The sequence below is a fragment of the Oryzias melastigma genome, linkage group LG9 (genome assembly GCF_002922805.2).
Source record: "Oryzias melastigma strain HK-1 linkage group LG9, ASM292280v2, whole genome shotgun sequence".
NCBI lineage: Eukaryota > Metazoa > Chordata > Actinopteri > Beloniformes > Adrianichthyidae > Oryzias > Oryzias melastigma.
Window position 1 is genome coordinate 13,687,448 of NC_050520.1, and position 21,828 is coordinate 13,709,275.

The 21,828-nt window shown below is 37.4% G+C and overlaps 2 protein-coding genes across 4 annotated transcripts in view; one reads left to right on the plus strand and one right to left on the minus strand.

Annotated features, from left to right (window-relative positions):
• Positions 1-411: 411 nt before the first annotated feature.
• The window catches only part of LOC112137724 (gastrula zinc finger protein XlCGF57.1), a 51,010-nt gene continuing 29,593 nt past the window's right edge, over positions 412-21,828 (minus strand). Inside the window, exons 2-3 of the mRNA XM_024260179.2 lie at positions 6,592-6,945; positions 412-1,691 (exon numbers count right to left, since the gene is read on the minus strand). Of these exons, the coding sequence (XP_024115947.1) occupies positions 607-1,691; positions 6,592-6,945 (1,439 nt within the window). The 3' untranslated portion in view covers positions 412-606. The remainder of the gene's footprint in view (positions 1,692-6,591; positions 6,946-21,828) is intronic.
• LOC112137726 (zinc finger protein OZF) overlaps positions 15,867-21,828 on the plus strand; it is a 9,557-nt gene continuing 3,595 nt past the window's right edge. For 2 of the 3 annotated variants that reach the window (XM_024260186.2, XM_024260185.2), the window contains exon 1: positions 15,867-16,164. In XM_024260186.2, coding sequence (XP_024115954.1) covers positions 16,008-16,164 — 157 coding nt within the window. In that variant the 5' untranslated portion in view covers positions 15,867-16,007. The remainder of the gene's footprint in view (positions 16,165-21,828) is intronic. The other variant, XM_024260184.2, reaches the window with a different exon arrangement.

Genomic DNA, 21,828 nt, shown 5'->3' on the forward strand with positions numbered 1-21,828 from the left:
AGGGTCTTTTCCAAGAAGGTTTGCCAGCCGTGGCCACGGACTCATTCAGTATGATGGATCTGGCTTGAAAGACCAAACTGTTAAAGTAAACTCTGAAAACACAAACAGTATTAATAACGAGACAAAGTCCGAATGCAATTTCTCCGTAGAAGAACCCCTTCCAAAAATCTTTCAGTATGTCTCCCAAGATTTGGGCTGTTGTCAACCGAAGGCAATGCTGGATCAATGTTGGTTTCCTGTCGTCTTGAATATCAGCTGCTCCCCAGGCCTTTCCTGTTATTCTGAAGGTGTGAAGAGTTTTCTTAAAGTGAGAAGAGCAATGGAAAGCTTTTGTATACAAAGCAGAACTTTGTAAGTCTAAGTCTAGCATAGTCTAGCATATTAGGTCAAACAAAGATTGATAATAAAGGGTTGTAAATATCTTCATCATTTCCCTCCTGTTTATTATTCTAACAGCTGTATTCTCACATCATAAGCAGACAATATAATTAATAATATATTAATATATATAAAGAAGAACTCCCTCATAAGTCGAGCATTTTAGTTAGATCACAGTTCAAGCCCAGTTTTAATCAGTACATTGATAATAAACGGTTGTAAATATCTTCAGAGGGTAACTTCAACCACATTATTAACAGGAAAAGGCTTTTCTCTTGTATGGATTCTCATGTGATTAGTTAGGCCGTCTGAACGAGCAAAACTACTATTGCATTCTTTACAGGAAAAAGGCTTTTCTCCTGTGTGGGTTCTCATGTGACCAGTTAGGTGACTTGCACGAGCGAAACATCTACCACATTCTTCACAGGAAAAGGGCTTTTCTCCTGTGTGGATTCTCATGTGATAGGTAAGGGTTTTTGAACAAGCAAAACTTCTACCACATTCTTTACAAGAAAAAGGCTTTTCTCCTGTGTGGATTCTCATGTGGCTAGTTAGGCCGTCTGAACGAGCAAAACTACTATTGCATTCTTTACACGAAAAAGGCTTTTCTCCTGTGTGGATTCTCATGTGATCAGTTAGGCTGCTTGCAAGAGAGAAACTTCTATCACATTCTTTGCAGGAAAAAGGCTTTTCTCCTGTGTGGATCCTCATATGTTCAGCTAGGCTGTCTGCTCGAGTGAAACTTCTATGACATTCTTTACAGGAAAAAGGCTTTTCTCCAGTGTGGATTCTCATGTGACGTTTTAAATCGGAACCAGTTGTAAAACTTTTTTCACATTCTTCGCACCAATGTTTTTTTACTGTTATGGTTCTTGGATGTTTTCTCAGAGAATTTGTCTTGGAGATTATTTTAACAGCAATGTGTTTTTCTGTCTCATTCCTAGTTTCAGTGTCAAACTGACCTTCTGACTCATGAAAGATGTCCATGTTTTTGACACAACTTCTGTTTCTCTGATCTATTCTCTGTGAGTTTGTCTCTCCATATGCTGTAGATTCTTCACGCTGGTATTCTTCCTCCTCCTGGTCATCAGTTGTATCTGTGCCCTGAGTTAGGAGTTGCTGAGAGTTCAGATCTTCTTCATATTCCTCATAAGTCACCATCAAGATATCCGTCTCCTGCTTCAGATCTGGCTGCTCTTCATCCAGGCTGCTGTAGAACTCTTCTGGCTCCTCTTTAATCTGTGGAGTTTCTGCGTCCTCCAGCTTCACGTTGAAGTTTCCCTCCTGGTTCCTCAGAAAATACTGGGGATGAACTGCAGAGACAAAGATTCACAAGATATTAGAGCTGTCAGGTGATTACATTTTTTGATCGCAATTAATTGCATTTTGTCCTGAGTTAACTCGCGATTAATCGCATATTAATATGTGGTCTTTTTTTTAGGAAAAAAATGTGTGCTTCGTGGAATTTAGCAGGTCTACATTAATTATGAAAACAAGAATGGCAAAATTAATAGTTTTCATCAGAAATACTTTATTTTGTAACATTGTATTGAGATAAACTTTCTTAACAATAAAAGGCTGTAACATAAAATGCCTAACAAAAGCCCAAGTGCAAGTGAAGGGCATTTTAAATTCAAAACTTCAATCGTTCAGTAAAATAAAATAAAACACATCCAAAAATAACATTTCCATAACACTTTCATGTTCATTTTTTGTCAGGACCAAATCTTTTCCTCCTCTGCTGAACTACAGTAATCAATGAAATAGAGATTTATCATTTCCAATTAACTTTTGTTTTTTAAAACATTAAAGACTGAGAAAAGCGGGATACTCTGTGGATAGTTTGACAGTCTGTTACTGCCGCCGCGTTCTCTGGCTGCAGCTCGATGCAGCGACGTGTCCAGCGGAGCTCACGTCATGAATATGCCGGTGTAGGTAGCAGAAGTGCTCGGCCTGTCAGATCGGCTCAGGGGCTTGCGACTAGTGATGACGTCACACAACTGTAACAAACGAGTTGGCTAATTTGCTGCTATTCTGTACTGAAACTGACGTTTACAATAAAGTTTATTTTTAAAAAAAGAAAAGAAAAAGTGTTAAGATCTGCTCGGGCTATTATTTATTATTTTGGCCCTCGGTGTTTGTGTAACAGAGCAGAACGTGAGTTGCATATTCTAGCGGGACTTCATCCGGTCTGTGCGACCAGTTCAACATTGGCAGGATGTAATTAGAAAAAATACGCGCGAATAATTACTTTCTTTTAATGTGCGACCAACTACAAGCCAGCATGCTACTCGCTAGCACCCACTTTAGCTCGGACATCATGCTTCCCAGCCTGATTTCTCTCTATTAAAATAACGATCATTATCCTGTGATGATTCCTCTCGATTGGATTATTTAATTGTCAAGGTTTTTGCGGCTGATTGCAAATATTCCTTCTCCTTTTGTGATTCTTAACGTATTTGTTCGGACCTCCTCGTTATTTTACACGGGAAGAATCCGTGCATTGTTATGGCGGAAGTGTCTGTGTAATTCCCCGTGTCACGTGACAGTGGTCTAATAGTCCGGACCAATCACAATCTTACACGTCATCTAGTCGCAAGCCCCCGATCCGATCTGACAGGCTGAGCACATCTTCTACCTACACCGGCAGACAGACCGTTATGCTGGGATTGGATCACGCTTAAACCTCCTAAACATTTAAAACGTCCCCCGGTGCGCTTGCTGTTCGGAACGTCCGCAGCTCTCGGGACGTGGTGCCGGACGCAAGCCGGTACCACCAGACGTGGTACTGGACGCGAACCGGAGCTGGGTTAGGGTGCAGGAGCTCTCCAGGTCCTAGCGCCGGCCGGTTTTAGCTCGCAGCTCGGTGTTTGGAGACCCGCCCGTGATCTAGTGAGAGCAGCCGGTGAGTTGGAGGGCGGGACGCCCGTGCACGCGGTATGGAAAGGCACGTATGAGAATGTCCCATTGACTGTAAAAATAATGGACTTATCGAACTATGAGGTCCCCTCATTATATACAGTCTATGGAAAATCCGCGATTAATGCGTCAAAAAAATTGTCGGCATCAAGCACGTGTCAGATTAATGCGTTTTTAACACGACAAATCTGACAGCCCTACAAGATATTTTTCAGGTATGCTTACGGAGACCTTTTATCTATTTACTTTCTTCTTTTCTGTAGTTTTCTTTGAGTTTATGTGTCATCTGAGTAAAAAAGAAACATTAAAAACCAAAATATCATCTGGAGACGATGTATTTTTGCTCTGAAATGCAGATTAATGTAGGACTTTCTGTTTACAAACTAAAACAAAGCCGAAAGAGCCGCGGTACCGCCAACGAAAGTAAACATCTTCATGACGATGAGGCTTCCGGTTTTCAAAGTAAAACTAGCGAGAGCTTTTTCCTGTTCAGGAACTGAGACTGAAGTTCCGCTCACAGACATCACTTCTGAGAAAACGAATTAGCTTTAACATTGGAGCTTTAGCTTTAGTGTTTACATTTTTTTGGTTATGGTAACTCTTCAACATTTGACACAATTAACGAAACTCCATCTTATTCTGAAGAAACAGCCTCGCGCTGCTGAAAGGTGATGTAATCACCGTGAATCAGCTGATTCTGCAGCCAAAAAAAGAACTCTTTTCATATGAGTTCTCCAACAATATGTGATGATTAGAACGTAAAATATTGAAGAACTTTGAGGATAGAAAACTGTGGAGAACGTTTTCAGGTTTTGCTGTTAAATGATCCAAAACAGCAGTGATTTTTATCATTTTTATGTTGTTTTACTGATGAACCAGAAGATTGATTAAAAAAAAGTTTAAAATGACCAAATGTATTTTTATCTGAATCTTTGTGTTTTTTTTAATCAGTTTAGTTGATTCTGATCTCTTGTTCTAAATAAATGTGTAAATGATGATTAAATAAAAATAATTTCAATTTTCATCCATCCAGTAAATAGACATACACATCGCAATAAACATAATATTAAGAAAGAATCGTGGTTCGATTTGTGAATCGTTGAGCTTGATTCGTGAATCGAATCGGATCACTATCAAAGTGATGATCCACAGCCCTAATATATATATATATATCAGTGGCGGGCCGTCAGGGCCTGCAAGGCCTTCTCTGCTGGCCTAAAAATATCTGAATCACAGACTGATATTAATTATTATTTATTTCCGTGAATACGTATTCTATAATTCCAAATGCTCTGTCTTCGTCCTTTCATTGCTGTCTCCCTGGTTGCGCTGCTTCCAGACGTGTATTTTCCTATTTAAGCATTAACCAATCACATTGCTGCACCATTTGTTGCTAGGGTCAAAGAAATCTGCCCGGAGGCCTTCACAATCAGTTCTGCGGGCCCAGTAGCATAAAATAATAGTCGACCGAACGGTTGCTTCAACCAATCAGATTTGGAGTAGGCGACTCCAACGCCAGCTAGCGGGCGCACGGAAACGTCATCATTTTCACGAGCTGTGATTGGATAGCTCGCAGCTCTCTCTGGTTCTGCGTTATGTGACGGACACAGGTGTCGAGGAGCGGCGTGTCAGGTTTGAAGATGTTACCAGTGGAAAGCGTCTCATCGTCTGATTTTTGGTGGAAAATGAATGTCTAGGTAAAGTTGTGGCACAGTTTTGTCTGGCACGGGTAAAGGAGTTCCGTGACTCCGTTGAGCGGGAGTGAAGCTGAAATCTACGAGGCCCCCTGAACGCACCGCGGGCGCTCCGAGCTCACGAAGAGGTGCAGCGCAAAATCCTCGCGCGCACTACTGACAATATTATTTTCTACACACAGACCAGATTTCAAGATCACAAAAACTGATGTTTGTCTCCCTCCTGGACCACAAGAGGCTTCAGGAATACCAGAACAATTCCCACATGCAGCATTTTCCAGCTTATCACAGCCACGGAACACTTTCCATCTGCGAAACGCACGGATTCTGCACGACAGAGTGATTGAAATCTTCTTGAGGATAGAAAGGATGGATTTTGTGTTTAAATAATCTGGATTTTTGGTGAGTAAAATTTTACTATATCCCTACATAATATTGAAATTTTATCAGGTTATTGTTAATGCTTTTGGTGTGTGTGTGGCAGTTGTACCTGCACTAGAAGTTTTATTGCCATAAAATAGTTAATGAGGGTTGGATTGATTCAGATGGAGCACTACTGAAGGCCTAGGTGTGAAATGCACGGCCCGCCACTGATATATATATATAAAAATACATATATATAAAATTTTGATTCTTGTCCTTAGGTCATGACAGTAAAGGGGGGGGGGGGCTGCATGGCAGAGTTATTGATTACATCAAACTTTTAAGTTATTTTATTTACGTTTTTTTAAAGATTACGTTTTAATTTTTTTTTTACATGAAATGAGTCGTGCATCAAACTGCTTAATATATAATCCTTGTAATTTGGCACCTCCATCAGTGGTTTGGCGCCCTAGGCGGCCGCCTAGTTCACATATGCCCGGGGCCGGCCCTGTCTGGACCCCATAAGCAAGGGCTGGGTATCGGTTATAATTTCCAGAAACGATTCGATTCACAAGAGCCTGAATCGATTTGATTCCGATTTTTCCAGATTCTTTCAATTCTTCCATTCAAATCAATTTTAAGTTTACAAATTTATACACATTTGTTTAGAAATACAGTAAAAATCTATTATTTAATTTGAATATATTTATATAAATCTGATACAGTTCACATATTGTAAAATTTATTAGGGAAAGGTAGCGATTACGCTATAGAAGTACACTTTGTTCAAGAAGAACAACAGTAAGAGGGGGAAAAAAACAATGTTTTAGTCCACAAATAGTTACTTAAAAAATTTTTCCTTAAGAGTTTGGAAAATTCTTGTCTTTAAGTAAATAAAGATGTTCATTTAGTCAGGAATATTTAGCATTAGCCGCCCTATGAGAAATTCTATTGAACGTTAGCATCAAGCTAGCGAACTTTAGCTTTGTGTGCTAAATCGATTTATGTCTTTTGTCAATCAATTATTGATCTATTAAGCTCAAATCAATTCAAGTTGATTAATCGATATTTTCCACCCATCCTTACCCATAAGATAGCACAGAGATTGAAAGGAAAGCAGTTGTGATTTTTTTTCCACATTCTTCACAACAATGTTTCTTTCTCAGAGTACTTTTCCTGGAGGTTTTCCTCAACAGGATTGTGTTAGACGTGTTCTTAGCACTAGTGTCAGACTGACCTTCTGACTCATGAAAGATGTCCATGTTTTTGACACAACTTCTGTTTCTCTGATCTATTCTCTGTGAGTTTGTCTCTCCATACGCTGTAGATTCTTCACGCTGGTATTCTTCCTCCTCCTGATCATCAGTTGTATCTGTGCTCTGAGTTAGGAGTTGCTGAGAGTTCAGATCTTCTTCATATTCCTCATAAGTCACCATCAAGATATCCGTCTCCTGCTTCAGATCCGGCTGCTCTTCATCCAGGCTGCTGTAGAACTCTTCTGGCTCCTCTTTAATCTGTGGAGTTTCTGCGTCCTCCAGCTTCACGTTGAAGTTTCCCTCCTGGTTCCTTAGAAAATACTGGGGTGGAACTGCTGAGACAAAGATTCACAAGATCAGACTTTTTAGGAACATTTAAGGACTTTTAACCTGTTTACATCCTATTTTTCTGTAGTTTTGAGTTCAAGTGTCATCAGAGTGAAAAATAATCATTACAAAGATAGCTGGACATGATATTATTCCTTAATGTAGGACCTGAAATTCATTTTGTTTGGGGGTGAGGAGGTGTGATTATTCCCCCTTTACTTGCCTCTCATGGGGGGTATTTCTACACTTTGGGGTAATATTGCTTGTAAGCTTGGCTACAGATATTACATTTCTCAACTCAGAATAATCCATAGCCTTAATTTGATGTGTTATTCTCCCTTCTGTACTGTCATAATAATGGTGGCTGTTTCTTGAGTTCATGCTCTTTGACTCTAGTTCATGCTAGACATGAGTTCATGCTCTTTGACTGAGCATGAACTCATGTCTAGCATGAACTGTCTTAGACCCCTGTCTAGGACAGGAGTCTGCAACCTTTAACACTTACATTTCTCACCAATCAAAACCCAGCAGGAGCCACAAAGTCTTCACTCACCCTTTAGAAAAATAAGATTCTGCTTTAAATTAAGTTTTTGCTACTGACATGATACATTTAAATAAATTCTTTTTTTTACATAAATAAAATATAAGTCCTGTCCACCTTTGTCATGGGAGGGATCACACATCAATATCAGGGTGGGGTCATCTGGACCCATAAGAGAGCATGAGGGTTAATAGTTTGTTGCACACAACAAGTACACATTGAGTTATCTTCAGTAACTGAGGTTAAACAGGTTTTTCTTTTGATTTTATGACTACCAATACAGACTCCACCAGGAAACCAGACTGCAGTGAATGATTTATTCTTCTGTCTGACTTTGCACATGCGCATTAAGCATCGGCATTAGGGATAGGTATTGCTAAGGTTTTATCAATACTACTCATCCATCCATCTTCTTAACCGCTTTGTCCCTGTTGGGGTCACGGGGTGCCGTAGCCTAACCCAGCTGCTGATGGCCGAAGGCGGTGTTCACCCTGGACAGGTCTCCAGTCTGTCGCAGGGCATCGATACTACTCCTCTTATCAATACTGCTTATCAATCCAGTATTATTATCAATACTCTTCTGTATGAAAACATGGAGGGAGAAGACCAACAAACTATGTACAACTGGGCTCTAGACTACATTTTTTGCACACACATACAGGAATTAGACTTTCAGAGTCATGTTTTTTTTTGCACCATTGAAAAATCCAGTCGACCAAGTTGGTCACACTCTGTGCAATAAAACCCTTTTTAAATGCGTTAATTTAATGACCTTTGCAACACTAAAATAAAATAATCAATAAATCAACTACTGTGGTAATAAAACTTAAAATGTGTTGTCTTAAGAGATTAAAAAATAAATATGTCCATAATCTTAATTAATAAATAGTTCTAATGATATCAGCTAGCCATGAACACTCATCAAATACATGCTAAAAAAACATCTTAATTAATTTTTGGAGAATTTTAAATAAAGACATGAATCCCATTTGGTTAAAATGTTCAGTTGTTATGTCCTGTTGTTACTGCTGGGCCTTTTTTCATCCAGTCCTTCTGCTCACCTGGCAGGTGTGGCCGATGTGCCTTAATTAGCCCCTGCTGGATATTTAAGACAGAAGAGACCACACCAAGGCAGGCAGGAAGCAGAGCAGCAGGCTGAGGAGGCGGCTGGGGTTTAGTTGGTGTGGCCCTGGTTTGTTTCGGTCCCTTTTCCTCTGTCTTGTCTATTTTCTCCATATTTGGAACATCCGAGTCAGGCGGAGTTTGAATGTAGCGCCCATGAGCTGATGATTAAGGCTTCCAGTAGGGGACAGTAGAATTCAGAGATGATCCGTTCGTTGCTTCATGTCTATGGTTACCAACCAAACTAAAGACAAGATTCAGCAGGATTGGTTGACATTCTAGTCGTGGTTTAAATACAGTGACATGGGAATGGGTTGCTCTGTTTGTAAGATGTATGGGATTATGCTTTTTACGAGCTGAGGCTAAAAAGCATTAGCTCTCCTTTAACCCTGTGTTGTTGGGGTCAAAACAGGGAAAGGGCTTGAAACAACCACACTTTATTATGACAACACAAAAGGGAGAATAACACATCAGATAATAGCTATTTATTATTCTGGGGTTTGAGTTTGGCAGCATAAGATCTGTAGCCAAGTTAACAAGTAACATCCCTCTCAAAGTGAAAGACTACCCCCATAAGAAGCAAGTAACTGAGGAATTCCCTCCATTTAACAAAAATAATTTCAGGACCTGATTTTATAAAGAATTTGACTACTGGATGAAGATAAACACTCCAATGATTGAAGATCAAAACAAATATTTTCTTTAATGCATTTAAAGAGTTACCAAACTCTAAATCATTTTTTTGGCTTTTGAACTCTATAAATGGAGCTTTAAAAGTGCTGTCTGTTGGTCATTGTCAAATTTTTGATAAATTATAACAAAATAGTTTATTTTCTTTTAAATGGTCAAAAACTTGTCTTGTGTGCTGCCCCTTACAGGTTGAATTGATGTGTTACAGTTGAATTTTGTGACTGGTCAAACCATATAAGTTTCAGAAGTCTCACATCATGACCCTCAGCTTCAGTAATGATAGAAGTCCTGCCCCCAAGCCCCGCCCCTCTGACTGGATTTTCACATTTCGGTTATGGGTGGAGTCAGCCTCCAACTTTCCCTGTTTGGTTACCCTTTAACTTCACCGCTTGAATATTTTAAAGAAGGAGTTATATATCACTAGAGACGACATGCTAACTTGTTTGCACGTAAACTTGTTCTCCATATTGGAATGGTACAGATGTATGTTTACTGCTCTGTTACAATTGTACAAACAGATCTGGAAAAACAAGAATGTGACTTTTCACTAGTAAATGACTGCTGAGGGATCTGAGAGTTTACTCTCAATGGTGAACGTTTAGACTGATCTTGTAGTCTATTCAATGTCAATGACAGCTTTAGACTTTGCACTATTTCCAGATTTTGACAGGACCACCAATCTTTTTGTTTTTTGGAGGATGATCGTGGTATGAGGTCACAAATGTTTGACCTCAGATCAGACCTGCTAGTAAGGATATTACTAAGCAGAGGAAAAGAAACTAATCAGGATTTCCTCAAGAGGCCGTAACCCAGCGCTGAAGTCCTGTCTGCCGGGCGGACAAGGACATTTGGTGAACAGAAAATGGATTTCTTTCTGATGGAGACTGAGTGGGATCCACTCATGCATTTACCCCGCAGCCGTGCGTCGCAACCGGTGTAATGCCTAAAACTCTGTGCTTGCCAAGAATCGCATCCCCTGTTGAGGGAGCGCGCATGCACCCCACTGAGTAGTTGAATCCAGTGTGATCACGTCACTTTGTGAATCAATGGAGCAAGCTTTAAAATTCTCTTCATGGGATTTATGCAAGAAAAACGTTTGTTGATCACTTGATCATTTTTCTACCTCTTTTTTTCTGTACATTTTTGAAAAAAAATCTAACAAAAAATATATATAGATAAAAGAAACTATCTGTGTTTGTGTGTGTGTATGTATATACAGTATATATATAAGATATAATAGAAGACAATAATAATTGATTGTACAGATGGCAATTACCCTTATATAGTTTTTCACTCCAAAACAGTCTTCAAAACTTAGTCAGATAAATGTTAAATCAATAAAAACCCTTAACTTCCAACATATTTTTTGCAATGGAATTATTTGTTTATTTCTGTTCATGCAGAGTTCAGTGTTAGTAATGTTTAGTTATTAGGTAACCAATTAGTTCTGCAGGTGTTACTAGTTTTAAATTATTAGTTATTCTCAACTAATAATAATTAATATATATATATAAACCATTTACAACACAGTGATGGATCCACAACTATACGATGAGGTTTTGATGTACTAACACTCAGACAATACAAAGCAGGCTCCAACAAAGCCCAGAAAACTGAACTTCAAAGAAAGTCTCTAAAAATCAGCATTACAGTATTGACTTATTTATCCTGTGAGCTCTCTGTCATTTGAAAATTCCATTCATTACGCACTTAAACCTCACAACCGTTCTATAAAATTAGTTGTGCTTGTTATCTGTGTGCATATAGAAACTTTTGTCAATTCAATATAACCTCTATAATTTCATTTTGTTGTTGTATATTTCTTTTCCTTTAAAAAAAAGTTAATCTTACATTGCAGTTATAATTGCTCTCACTACGCACTTTATTCTCAAAGGCAATTTGTAAAATATATAGAACATTCTTTCAATCATATTGATCTGTTTTTACTTTGCACGGTTAGGGGGGAACTGAAATGCACAAGTGGATCCCATCCAGCCATTACCAGAAGGACTCAGGCACTCGCGCAACACTGGGCAGACCGTATCCATACACCACATGTCCCTTTCTGCTTGCTGGTGTTGTGCCATGTACATTCCCCCTGCCAGAATTTGCATCCCCCATCTCTGGCATTGTTGATTTGTTTTGTATCACTTCTGTTTTGTCCCCAAAAACGTAAAAAGAAGGTGAATGATTAACAATCTATATACTTATTTTATATAACAAATTTCTATGTAAAACAACCACTTCTTGTGCAAAAGGAATAAAGAAAAATACATTTGTTTGACTAATTTAGGATAAGAAACAGTTTATGAAAGGGACTTTGATATGGAACCATGTAAGAACAGACAATCATTAAATAATTGTTGTTTCTTCTGCAAATTATTGGGAGGCACAGATTCTGCAGGCTGGATCAGCATCCACCTCACAGAATCCGTGTCCCCTCTTGAAAATGTAGATTATGTGGTCAAAAAGGAATTCAAACATGAGAGTAAACTCCCCAAAGCCCAACAATTAGTATATTGCAATCATCCCACCTTCTTTTTACGCTTTTGGGAACAAAATATGGGCGTTAAGAGACAAGTCAACAATGCCAGAGACGGGAGACAAATTCTGGCAGGGGGAACGGGGATTCGGTGCAGCTATTGAGGAAATCCTTGTTAGATCCTTATACATTGGTTAGTAATATGTTACAACGAGCGCAAGTGGCCGACAAGTTTATTAACATGGACTTATGAGCCAAACAGTTTGAGTAAATCGTGGTAAAATCACAACCATAAAATGGGCGGCACCCACCCAACATTAATGATGGATTCATTTACAGAAAAGTTTGAATTGTAATATATCTGCTGCACTTTGTTAAAGAACATTAATACCACGACCTGGGTCTCATTTTTATGATGATCAGAGTCTTTTGGTTTTTTAAATCGGACCAAAATTAAGCATTTTGTGATCATGTTACTGTGTCTGCCAAGCCACATCTCATTGTTTACTGACATGTCCAAGATGGCGTCGCTCTTTACGTATCTCGAACAAAGGTAACAGGCTAGCGTAGCATCTCTAGCATTATAACCACATTGGTTTTAAACTTCCTTAGCTGAAAACTACACCAACAGTGTTAAGAATCGTGTGTAAAACTGGAGGTTCTTCTGCAGCTAAAATGAACTTACGGAGAGTTTGAGGCCTCGTCTGTGGATCAGAGATGATTTCCAGCAGTCTGCTCTGACGACGGAGCTCTTCCTCATGTTGAACGCTGCTTTCTTCGAAATGTCGGAGTATTTTTCCAGCGTAAGGGTTGATAGAGTCTTTTGGAGGCTGAACGGAAGACATTCTGGCCACAGCGGCTCCGATATTCACAAAAACGAAGAAAAAAGACCTCCAGCCTCTTCAACACAGATGGTACGGTCACTATCATAGACATAAATGCAGTTGGACCGGTCATCTCTGACGTCACCCACTGAATTCAACGGTCCCCATCCATCAGACATTCCGGTGTCTATGCAGTACTGCACTTGAATCCGTCCATCCGTTATTATTTTATACAGTCTATGATCCGTACTGGCTGGAGTTAACTCCGCCTCCCTAGCGTGGACTTTCCAAATATGGGAAAACTTTTTTTTTCTTCATCTAAAACAAAAAGAAAAAAATATCAGTTATATATGTTTTATTGTTTCTTTTAAATTAAAAAAATCAACATTACATGTCACACTGAAAATGACTAAACAAATGACATTGTACAATCCTGCAGGCAACAAACAATAATAAAGTCTGAGCAGCCATTAACAGAATAAAACATAACGTAAATAAAAAAAAATAACAGAAAATAACATAATTTTAATGTATTAAACCCAAAGTTTAAACAAATAAAAAGCAAAAAGGCACCATTTGATAAATTGATAAATGATCTAAAAGTTTCTAAGCATTTTTATTTTCTAGACATTGAAGGGATTGATTCAAACAGTTACTGAAAAACAAAAAGGTGGGGCTTATATATACAAAAAATTGTGAATTAAACATTTCCCTAAAATAATTAATAAATTAGTAATAAAATTGTATTCAATTGTCTTTATGACGGTAGGCCTACTACATTTTTAGGTTCATGAAGGAATTTTTTTTTTAAATATGAATCCTTCCAAGAAATATTAACAGAGTTATAATCATAGAAAAGGAGTCTTTGATTTTCAATATCATTATTACTTAAGAAGCATAAATGATCTTGTATATTAAATCTCAACAATAAAAAATCCTTTCAATGGATATGTGTTTTTGAGTGTTTTAAAATGGATTTAATTCATTTTGGGAAATGAGGAAAATGAAACAAGATAAGGGACATGTTTGTGTGTGTGTGTGTTTTTTCCTTTTAGGGGTTTTGTAAATAAAAATGACCTGTGCATGTTTTTACATTTGTGTTCCCTGATTTATTCTAATGATTTCTATATTAAAAAAACAAAAACTAGCACATTCTCATGGCACTTGCTTTACATTAATGACTTTTCAAATGAAAAAGAATTTGCAAACATACATATTTTCTTTTAATTTATTATGAATGCAGTATTTGTAGATCGTGGTATTTGTTTTTTCCCAGTTTAATTGTTCTGCGGTTGAATACCAAAAAAACTTTGCAGCAGAAGGAACTGAACAAGAGATTTGATTTCAGATATATTTATTTGTGCATCTTTTCTTTGTAAGTTCTATTTCTCCAATAAAAACGTGGTTAATTTCAGCAGTATATAATTAGTGTATAGTAAATGTTTTAGAATCTGACGTGAACCTGTGGGAATTGCATTAAAAACAACTGCGTACTCTCTAGGTGTCACTGGAAAGCTAAATTTCTGGAGGAATTCTGCAAATGACATGAGCAAACCTTCTTGGTTCAGTAACTGACCAACTAACAAAATTCCTCTATCAAATCATGGACGACAAAACATGGATTTATTTTTGTAAAGGATTTCTTTGTTATTCCAAATTAAATACCAGTGTGAGCTAAAGTTGTGTTTATAAATCAACATCTAAGATAAAAGAGCTTGCTTATGCAATTCAGCTCATTTTACGGGAATTTTAACGACAGAAAAAATAAACTTGAGTAGAAAATGAACGCCACCAAGATTATTAAATAAAAATGTGTCATGGTCAAAAGACAGGAGATGTCGATGAGTTGGACAGTGAGGTGTTTATTAAAGTTCCAGGAAAAAGGTTCAGGTAGGTTGGGGAAGGAGACGGTCCAGCAGAGCGGAGATCAGGCAGGCAGGCAGGCAGGGATGGATCCAGGTGAAAACAAACTAACAGAGAAAAAGATTCGAATTAGGCACCAAGCAAAAAGGGGCCAGGAGGCAGGTTCAAACGTGGGCTTAATACCACTTGAGGTAAGTAGACGAACTGGCAGGGAGAAGCTGGATGAACCAGTCTTAAATACTGTTGAGGTGATGAGTTGCAGGTGTGCCAGGATTCCCTGCTGCATCCTGGACACCTGTGGAGGAGAGAGAGAAAAAAAAGGGCGAGCGGAAACCAAGGAGAAAACTGGACCAGGAGATGGCGGCAGAGGAGCAGGAACTGTCAAGACCTGACAAAATGTTGGAAAAGCATTTCAGATGCTGTCATTATTTTTAAAAAATTCTATAATCCATTTAATTTTTAAAGTATTTTTGAGGGTATATATATGTATATGTCTATGTATGGTTTATATAATGAAGCACCTCCAAATCGCCTTCATCTTTACAACCAGAGATAACATTTTTCTTAAGATAATGGGGCTTTTTCCTCCAAATATAATCATACAAGATTTTATTTGATTATGATAAGCCAACATACATAGATCTTGATATGCCCTCTACTTTTGATATCAAGACTCTACCAAATAAAAACAAATCTCTCAAACCATGAATTTAATTTAGCTTGAGTTTATATATATATAACTGGATCAAAATTTAATTTGTGACGTTCCTCTTTATCTTTGCAAATAACAATTCCAAGATAGGTTACTTTTTCACTAACTGGTACCCCTTCAAAACTACCTAGACTAAAATTTTTCAGTGAAAACAGAACCAATTTATAATACTCATTTTTAATCCTGAGACATCGCTTAATTCTTTAATGCAGTTTACTGCAGTTCTTATTTGATTTGAATCTTTTAAGAAAAATTGCTGTCATCTGCTAATTGGCAAATTTAAAAAAAAATACCAACACATGTATATCTTGAAAGGGAGACGTTTTTGTGTGTGTGGCATTGTCCGAGACCGAACACCGGAAGTAACTATTCGCATTTTCAGCTCTGTCGCCATTTTGACAAAAATGACTTTATAATGATTATTAAATCATTTATCTGAATGTAATTTTTAAATGCAATTGAGATGTATTTGGTATATACTTAAAGCAAAAATAATAAAAATGTAACAGTAGAAGGTGCAGTTATTGCACTATTTAGGCCTACATATAAATTTTTTAGTGGTAATAAATATTTAAATTCACGATGAGATCAATGATTTCCCAACCTTTCATTCGAGCCATGTTTTGTAAAAATTGCTTCAGAAATAAGGGAGCTAGGCTTGATTTTTGTGGTTGATATCTGCCTGTCCTCCACTGGACCAGCAGAGTTCTGCTGACGAGCAACGGCGCATGCGCACACACCTGACCGTGTGTAGCAGCAAATTGGCAAAGGCCAGACCAGTATCTGTACTGTCTATAGCCCGTGCTGAGGTAGTTGGCGGCGTTTCGAGTTTGTGAATGTCTTCCCACTTTATCAACAACATGTTCACCGGAGCTGCTGAAAAAATACTCCTACATCTCGAAGAAAGCAGCGTTCAACATGAAGAAGAGCTCCGTCGTCAGAGCAGACTGCTGGAAATCCTCTCTGACCCACAGACGAGGCCTCAAACTCTCCGTAAGTTCATTTAAGCTGCAGAAGAACCTCCAGTTTTACACATGATTCTTAACCATGTTGGTGTAGTTTTCAGCTAAGGAAGTTTAAAACCAATGTGATTATAACCATAGATATAATAGAGAGTAGATGCCGCATCGACCGCTACTTCCTATTGGCGCTGACGAGCCGCGGGGCCGCCATCTTGGACCGGTCGCCCTCTCCACTTGTTGTAATCTGTTTGACAGGCGCAACGACGAGTCCTCGCGCATAATCGATCATAACTCGCTGAATACTCAACCGATTTTCAATTTTATTTTTGTGGCAAACATCATACATTTAGCTATGGTCCAGTACACATGGGTTGGCATAATTTATAATTTATTCTGGGCTTAACAGTAATAGAAGCAAAAAATAAATAAAAGACTCAGCTATTTCGATATATATGAAGACATGCAGTTTTATTTTAGAAAGATAAAGAGAAATATACAAATATAATATATGCAATATATTTACAGAATTATAAATCATATATTTTTAGAGAGGGAGATAGAGATACTCAAACTCAGTCTCATAGTTCTTATATATAGATAGAATATAAATATAATATATGCAATATAATATACTTATAGAATTATAAATCATATATAGTTTTTAGAGAGAGAGAAACTAGGTGAACAAGAACATGACAAACCATTAAACCATATTTACAAAATGTTCTTGAAAGTTGGACAAGAGCTAAAACCCCTGGAAGAGCACTTCTTTACAGAGCCTCTTCCTTGTGATTCCTGACGGAATAACGGCATCTTTCAGTCTCACGATCTGACGGGTCCGGTCAAAATCTTCTGGCTTAAAATGTTCACTGCAGAGCACAGAAGAGTCAGTTGCAGTGAAGCCTTCTCTCCTTAAGGCCACTTCCCACTTCTTCCTCACATCTTTTTTGGGAAACCTTAAAATCGAAATTAAATAAAAGAGAGAGAGATTCAGAAGAGTCTACACAAACATGATATACATGATAAAGGAAGTCAATCTTGTTTTCTTCATTCTTCTTACAATTTAATTCCTAGTTTTCAATTTTCTATCTACATTTTTTATTTTTTTTTATTTATTTCATTCTTCAAATTTATTAGAACCTTTGTTTTGTCAACAAAATAAAAATTTCACATTTCTATTGATGCTAACCAAGCAGCTAAAATCATGAGTAAGTTTCTTTGCAAACTATTCTATAGTCAGATGTTCAGTTGTTCCTATTTGCAAATCAGTGAGTGAATGTCTGTCGAATATCCAACTAACTTCACCTCAGTAATCAGTGGAGTGGGATGCCACTGAAAGATATTTAATACCAGTTATATTTGTTTTATTTCTACAGTACCATTGTTGTGCCATTTTTATGGAATATATGATTTAAAAAGTCTCAGTTAGCCTTCATAGCTGAGTGAACACCAGCACTAGACAGCTACGTTAGCTGTCAAAGATTCCACTGGTGTAGATAACAACACAGTAATAATATAGTCTATTCCCTAAATAAAACCAATAAAAATGTTCAAACTTAGTTGTGAAAGGTAATCCCCCGATCCCTGGCTTCAATAGTCCGCCGATTTGAGCAGGCATATGCCGCACAATGCTCAGGCATCTTGTGTTTGTCTTCTTTATTTTTGTTTGTCTTGGCGACAGGACGACCGTTTTTGAGCAGGCATATGCCGCACAATGCTCAGGCATCTTGCGTTTGTCTTCTTTATTTTTGTTTGTCTTGGCGACAGGACGACCGGTCCAAGATGGCGGCCGCAATTCCTGCGCTCCAGCAGCCAATGCGGCATCTACTCTCTATATGATATCTATGGTTATAACGCTAGAGATGCTACGCTAGCCTGTTACCTTTGTCCGAGATGCGTAAAGAGCGACGCCATCTTGGACATGTCGGTAAACAATGAGAAATGGCTTAGGGATACTAAGTGGTTGCAGTGTAAAATCCTCCCCAGCCCCTAAAAAGTCCCCCTTGGATAAAAATCCTGTTTTTACGGTTTATAACATGTCTGGGATAATTATGTCAAATGCAATGACTCAATTTTAATTTACAAAATCCTTAAATAGTTAAATTGTTATGTTTTTGTTTTTCCGTGTCGTCTATCCACCTATTGTTTCATGTTTTCCACTTTTTTTCTTAATAGTTGCTTCTACATTTAATTTATTTGCTGTTTTATTTTTTTTTAATTGACAACTCCACCTGTTGTTTCTGCTGTTGTCTTGTACCCTTTCTGTATTGATTTAATTTGTTCTTTTAGTACAGATCATCAACTTTTTCACTTTTTTAAAGGGACTAAAGATGGAAATTAGCTTGACAGGCTATAATCTTATATATGTGCATTTTTAAATGTTTTATCAATATATGCTGTCCCTGTCTTAAATAAACAATCAATCAATCAATAAATTACTCAGTACACTAAATATTATTCAACATCACAATAATGCTTTAATGTATTTTCTTTATAGACATGAGTTTGTTTTTTAGTAACAGGCTACATAGTAGTAAATAGTGAATAATGAACATCTATTTTTAAGATGTTTTAATTTTTAATTTTTTATAACGGCAGGTGTGATTTAAAAAATTAGCATCACAATAAAATTACATTTTCGAGCAGCTCACAAGTGAGTTGTGCTATTTTTAGAAGAGACCTGCGGGCGACTTATGCATGCCAAATAAAAAAACCTTGAATCTTAAAAATATGTTTACATTTTTTTAGTGAGTCAAAAACTAGATTTTGGTCACTGTTTGTAACTTCAAACTTAAAGCATCAAACCACACACAGCAACATCAGTTTGAGGGCTTTCGCTACAAAAATTGCTCTGCCGAATAATTATTTTATTTCTCTTAATAGGATGCTGAAGCTAGCAGTAGCTCGCAAAACACCTGCTGCATTGTTCTATGAACATTTTTACAGCTTGTATTAAACAATTACCAAAAGACAAATTAATATAAGAGTTTTTGTCAACAAATATTCTGTCATTTGTAACATTTGTTAAAAAAAATAAAAGGAGGCAGGAAAAAAATTGGTTTAAATAGAAAATCTAGATTTTTTTTTTTTTTTTTGGTCATATCGCCCAGCACTAGTTAAGACACCAATTGCAATTTTACAACATACATCCAGTTAATGTGACTACACTCCACCTGTCAGGTTTTTCCTCTTCCTTTTTTGTTTTTGAAAAAAAGTTGCTTATTTAATGATTTTCAATACTGGTAAAACTAATACATTTGACTAACATGACTCGGGTTGAAATAAAGATTTATCTATTTACGTATTGCTAGATGTACACAGCGTTAGAAGAAACAATATTCACTTGGGGTGTAACAGACCACAAAACTCACGATTTGGATTGTGTCACAACTAGGGCTGGGCGATAAAACGATAATTATCGTTATTGCGATATTACTTTTTTTTCGATAGTGAAATGAGACTATTGCGATAAACTTTCGTGTTAAATAACACGGGAGAAAACCCCGGAAGAGCCGCGCTTCCTCTTCTTACGGAGCGGCTGATTCTAGGAGCCCAGACTGAGAGCGGGGGGGACGGAGGCCCCGAATGATGACAAAAGGACAAAACAGAAAACACTATTTCAGTAAACCAATAACCAATATATAATCGCAAATACTTTTATTTTTAATGTCAAGGTAACGATGTTTATATATTTTGTTTTGGAAACGTCGTCACCGGACCCCCCTCCTCTAAATTGAAAATGGTTCGGTCCGACCGGATTATTCCTCCGCAGCTGTTTGTTACCGACAGATCCACAGAGTGTGAGGGAGAGAAGACACGCTTTAAAATCAGGAGTTTAAACACCTGATTTAGAGGAGAACCTCCATGAAAACAGAAAAAAGGAGACAGTCTGTCTATTGCTGCGGGTCACGTGTCACGCGGGGCTGAAAGAGGAGAGACTGTGCATGCTAGTAACAGCCGCGCGCAGGGGGGCGTGGACTCGATTGTGGCTGTGGAGTTTAGAGTTTGAGGGTTTTGTTAAAATATTAACCAAAAGCTTTTGTATAGAGCTTCGAATTAGAATAATTTGTTGTTTTATTATGTATCAATAATGAATTTGTTAGTTACATTTGTGCCGTTTATGCTCATTTCTTAATGAGGTGATCTAATAATAGTAAAATAAACTTGTTTTTAACGACTCCTGACATGACACTAAATGAAGAGATCTTATGTGTTTGATCAATCCTCCAACATGTACACATGTCAGATGACTGAGTGAAATGATGATTAAATCTATTATCAGAACTGTTTATTTTAAGTTTACATTTTATTATCTTCTGCTGCACAGCAGTACCTATAGTTTATGTTCAGAAGAAATTAGAAAATAATATAAAAATAACTGCAATATATTTGCTGCTTTAGAACAATGTTTTTAAGACTTAATTTTAATTTGAAAGGAACTTGTATGTGCTGCAGTCAGATTAAAATAAATCAGAAATTCTGTACAGCCTATTGAAAACATACCACCGTTATGGTTTAACTATTGTGTACATTATGTATATGTACAATATTTATTAGAAATATTTAAATGTTCCTCACAGTTAGTTTCAATACTACAGTTAATACAAAAAATAATTAAAGGTTAATTTGAACTAACTAAGATTTAATGGGGGGGGGGGCAAAGTTAAGGTGTAAAAATCTGAAGTCCTAAAGCTCTTTGCAATAAAGATTACTTTGATTATTTGATATCGTTTTTAATATCGTTATCGCACAAAATGAAAAAAACGATATCGCAATATGAAAATTCCCATATCGCCCAGCCCTAGTCACAACAGGAAAAAACAGAATAAAAACCTAAAACTACTTTTCTGAAAAGCTTTAAAGCATATCTTTATGAAAACGTATATAAGGTTATTTAAAGCATAAATATACACTCACACCTCCTTGAACTGTGAAAATAAACAGAAATGTAAAAACATAGTTTCTGGTTACATGTCTGGAGACCAAATCCACAAAAATTGAGAGAAAAGAATGCTTGATATGCTATTTTTCCTTGCCTACACCCCCACCCCCCCAATTTTCAAATTAAATCTTAAAGGAAAAAGTTCAAATTCAACCTTCATTATTTTTTTTATTAATTATAGTATTGAAACTAACTGTGGGAACATTTAAATATTTAAAATAATTATTAGCTGTAGTACATGTGCAAATGATTTGCTGCCATCCCCGCTTTTCCAAGCGATTTTTGACCCTTTTGGCTTGCCGTACTGCCTTCCCCTGACTGCACATCCCTGCGAAAGAGCAGCAGCTGCAGGATAGCTAATGCCCCTCACCGGGAGATGTGAGCCCAGACATGGAGACGTGCACCGATGCTTTTATTCAGCTCTTCAAAATAAAGAAGCATGATCTTTCAGTATGCACGTCATCCATGACAAGCTCGAGAAAAGTTTTTGATGTAAGCTCCTTCCACACCAGGCGGGAGCTTCAGGTTTTGGATAACCGACAAGAAGCAACTTAGATGCATGTTAAAACAAGGATGATTTAAATAATCAGCGCGCGAGGAATGCTGCAGCCGCAGGTGGATGAGGACGGGGTGATCCGTGGTACGCATGTGGCCTGATCCATGGATCTGAATGAACCACAGATTACTCGTGATCCGTTATACTCTTAAGACCTACCCTTTTTGATCACGTTGTCATCGTGCTTCACTGAGAAA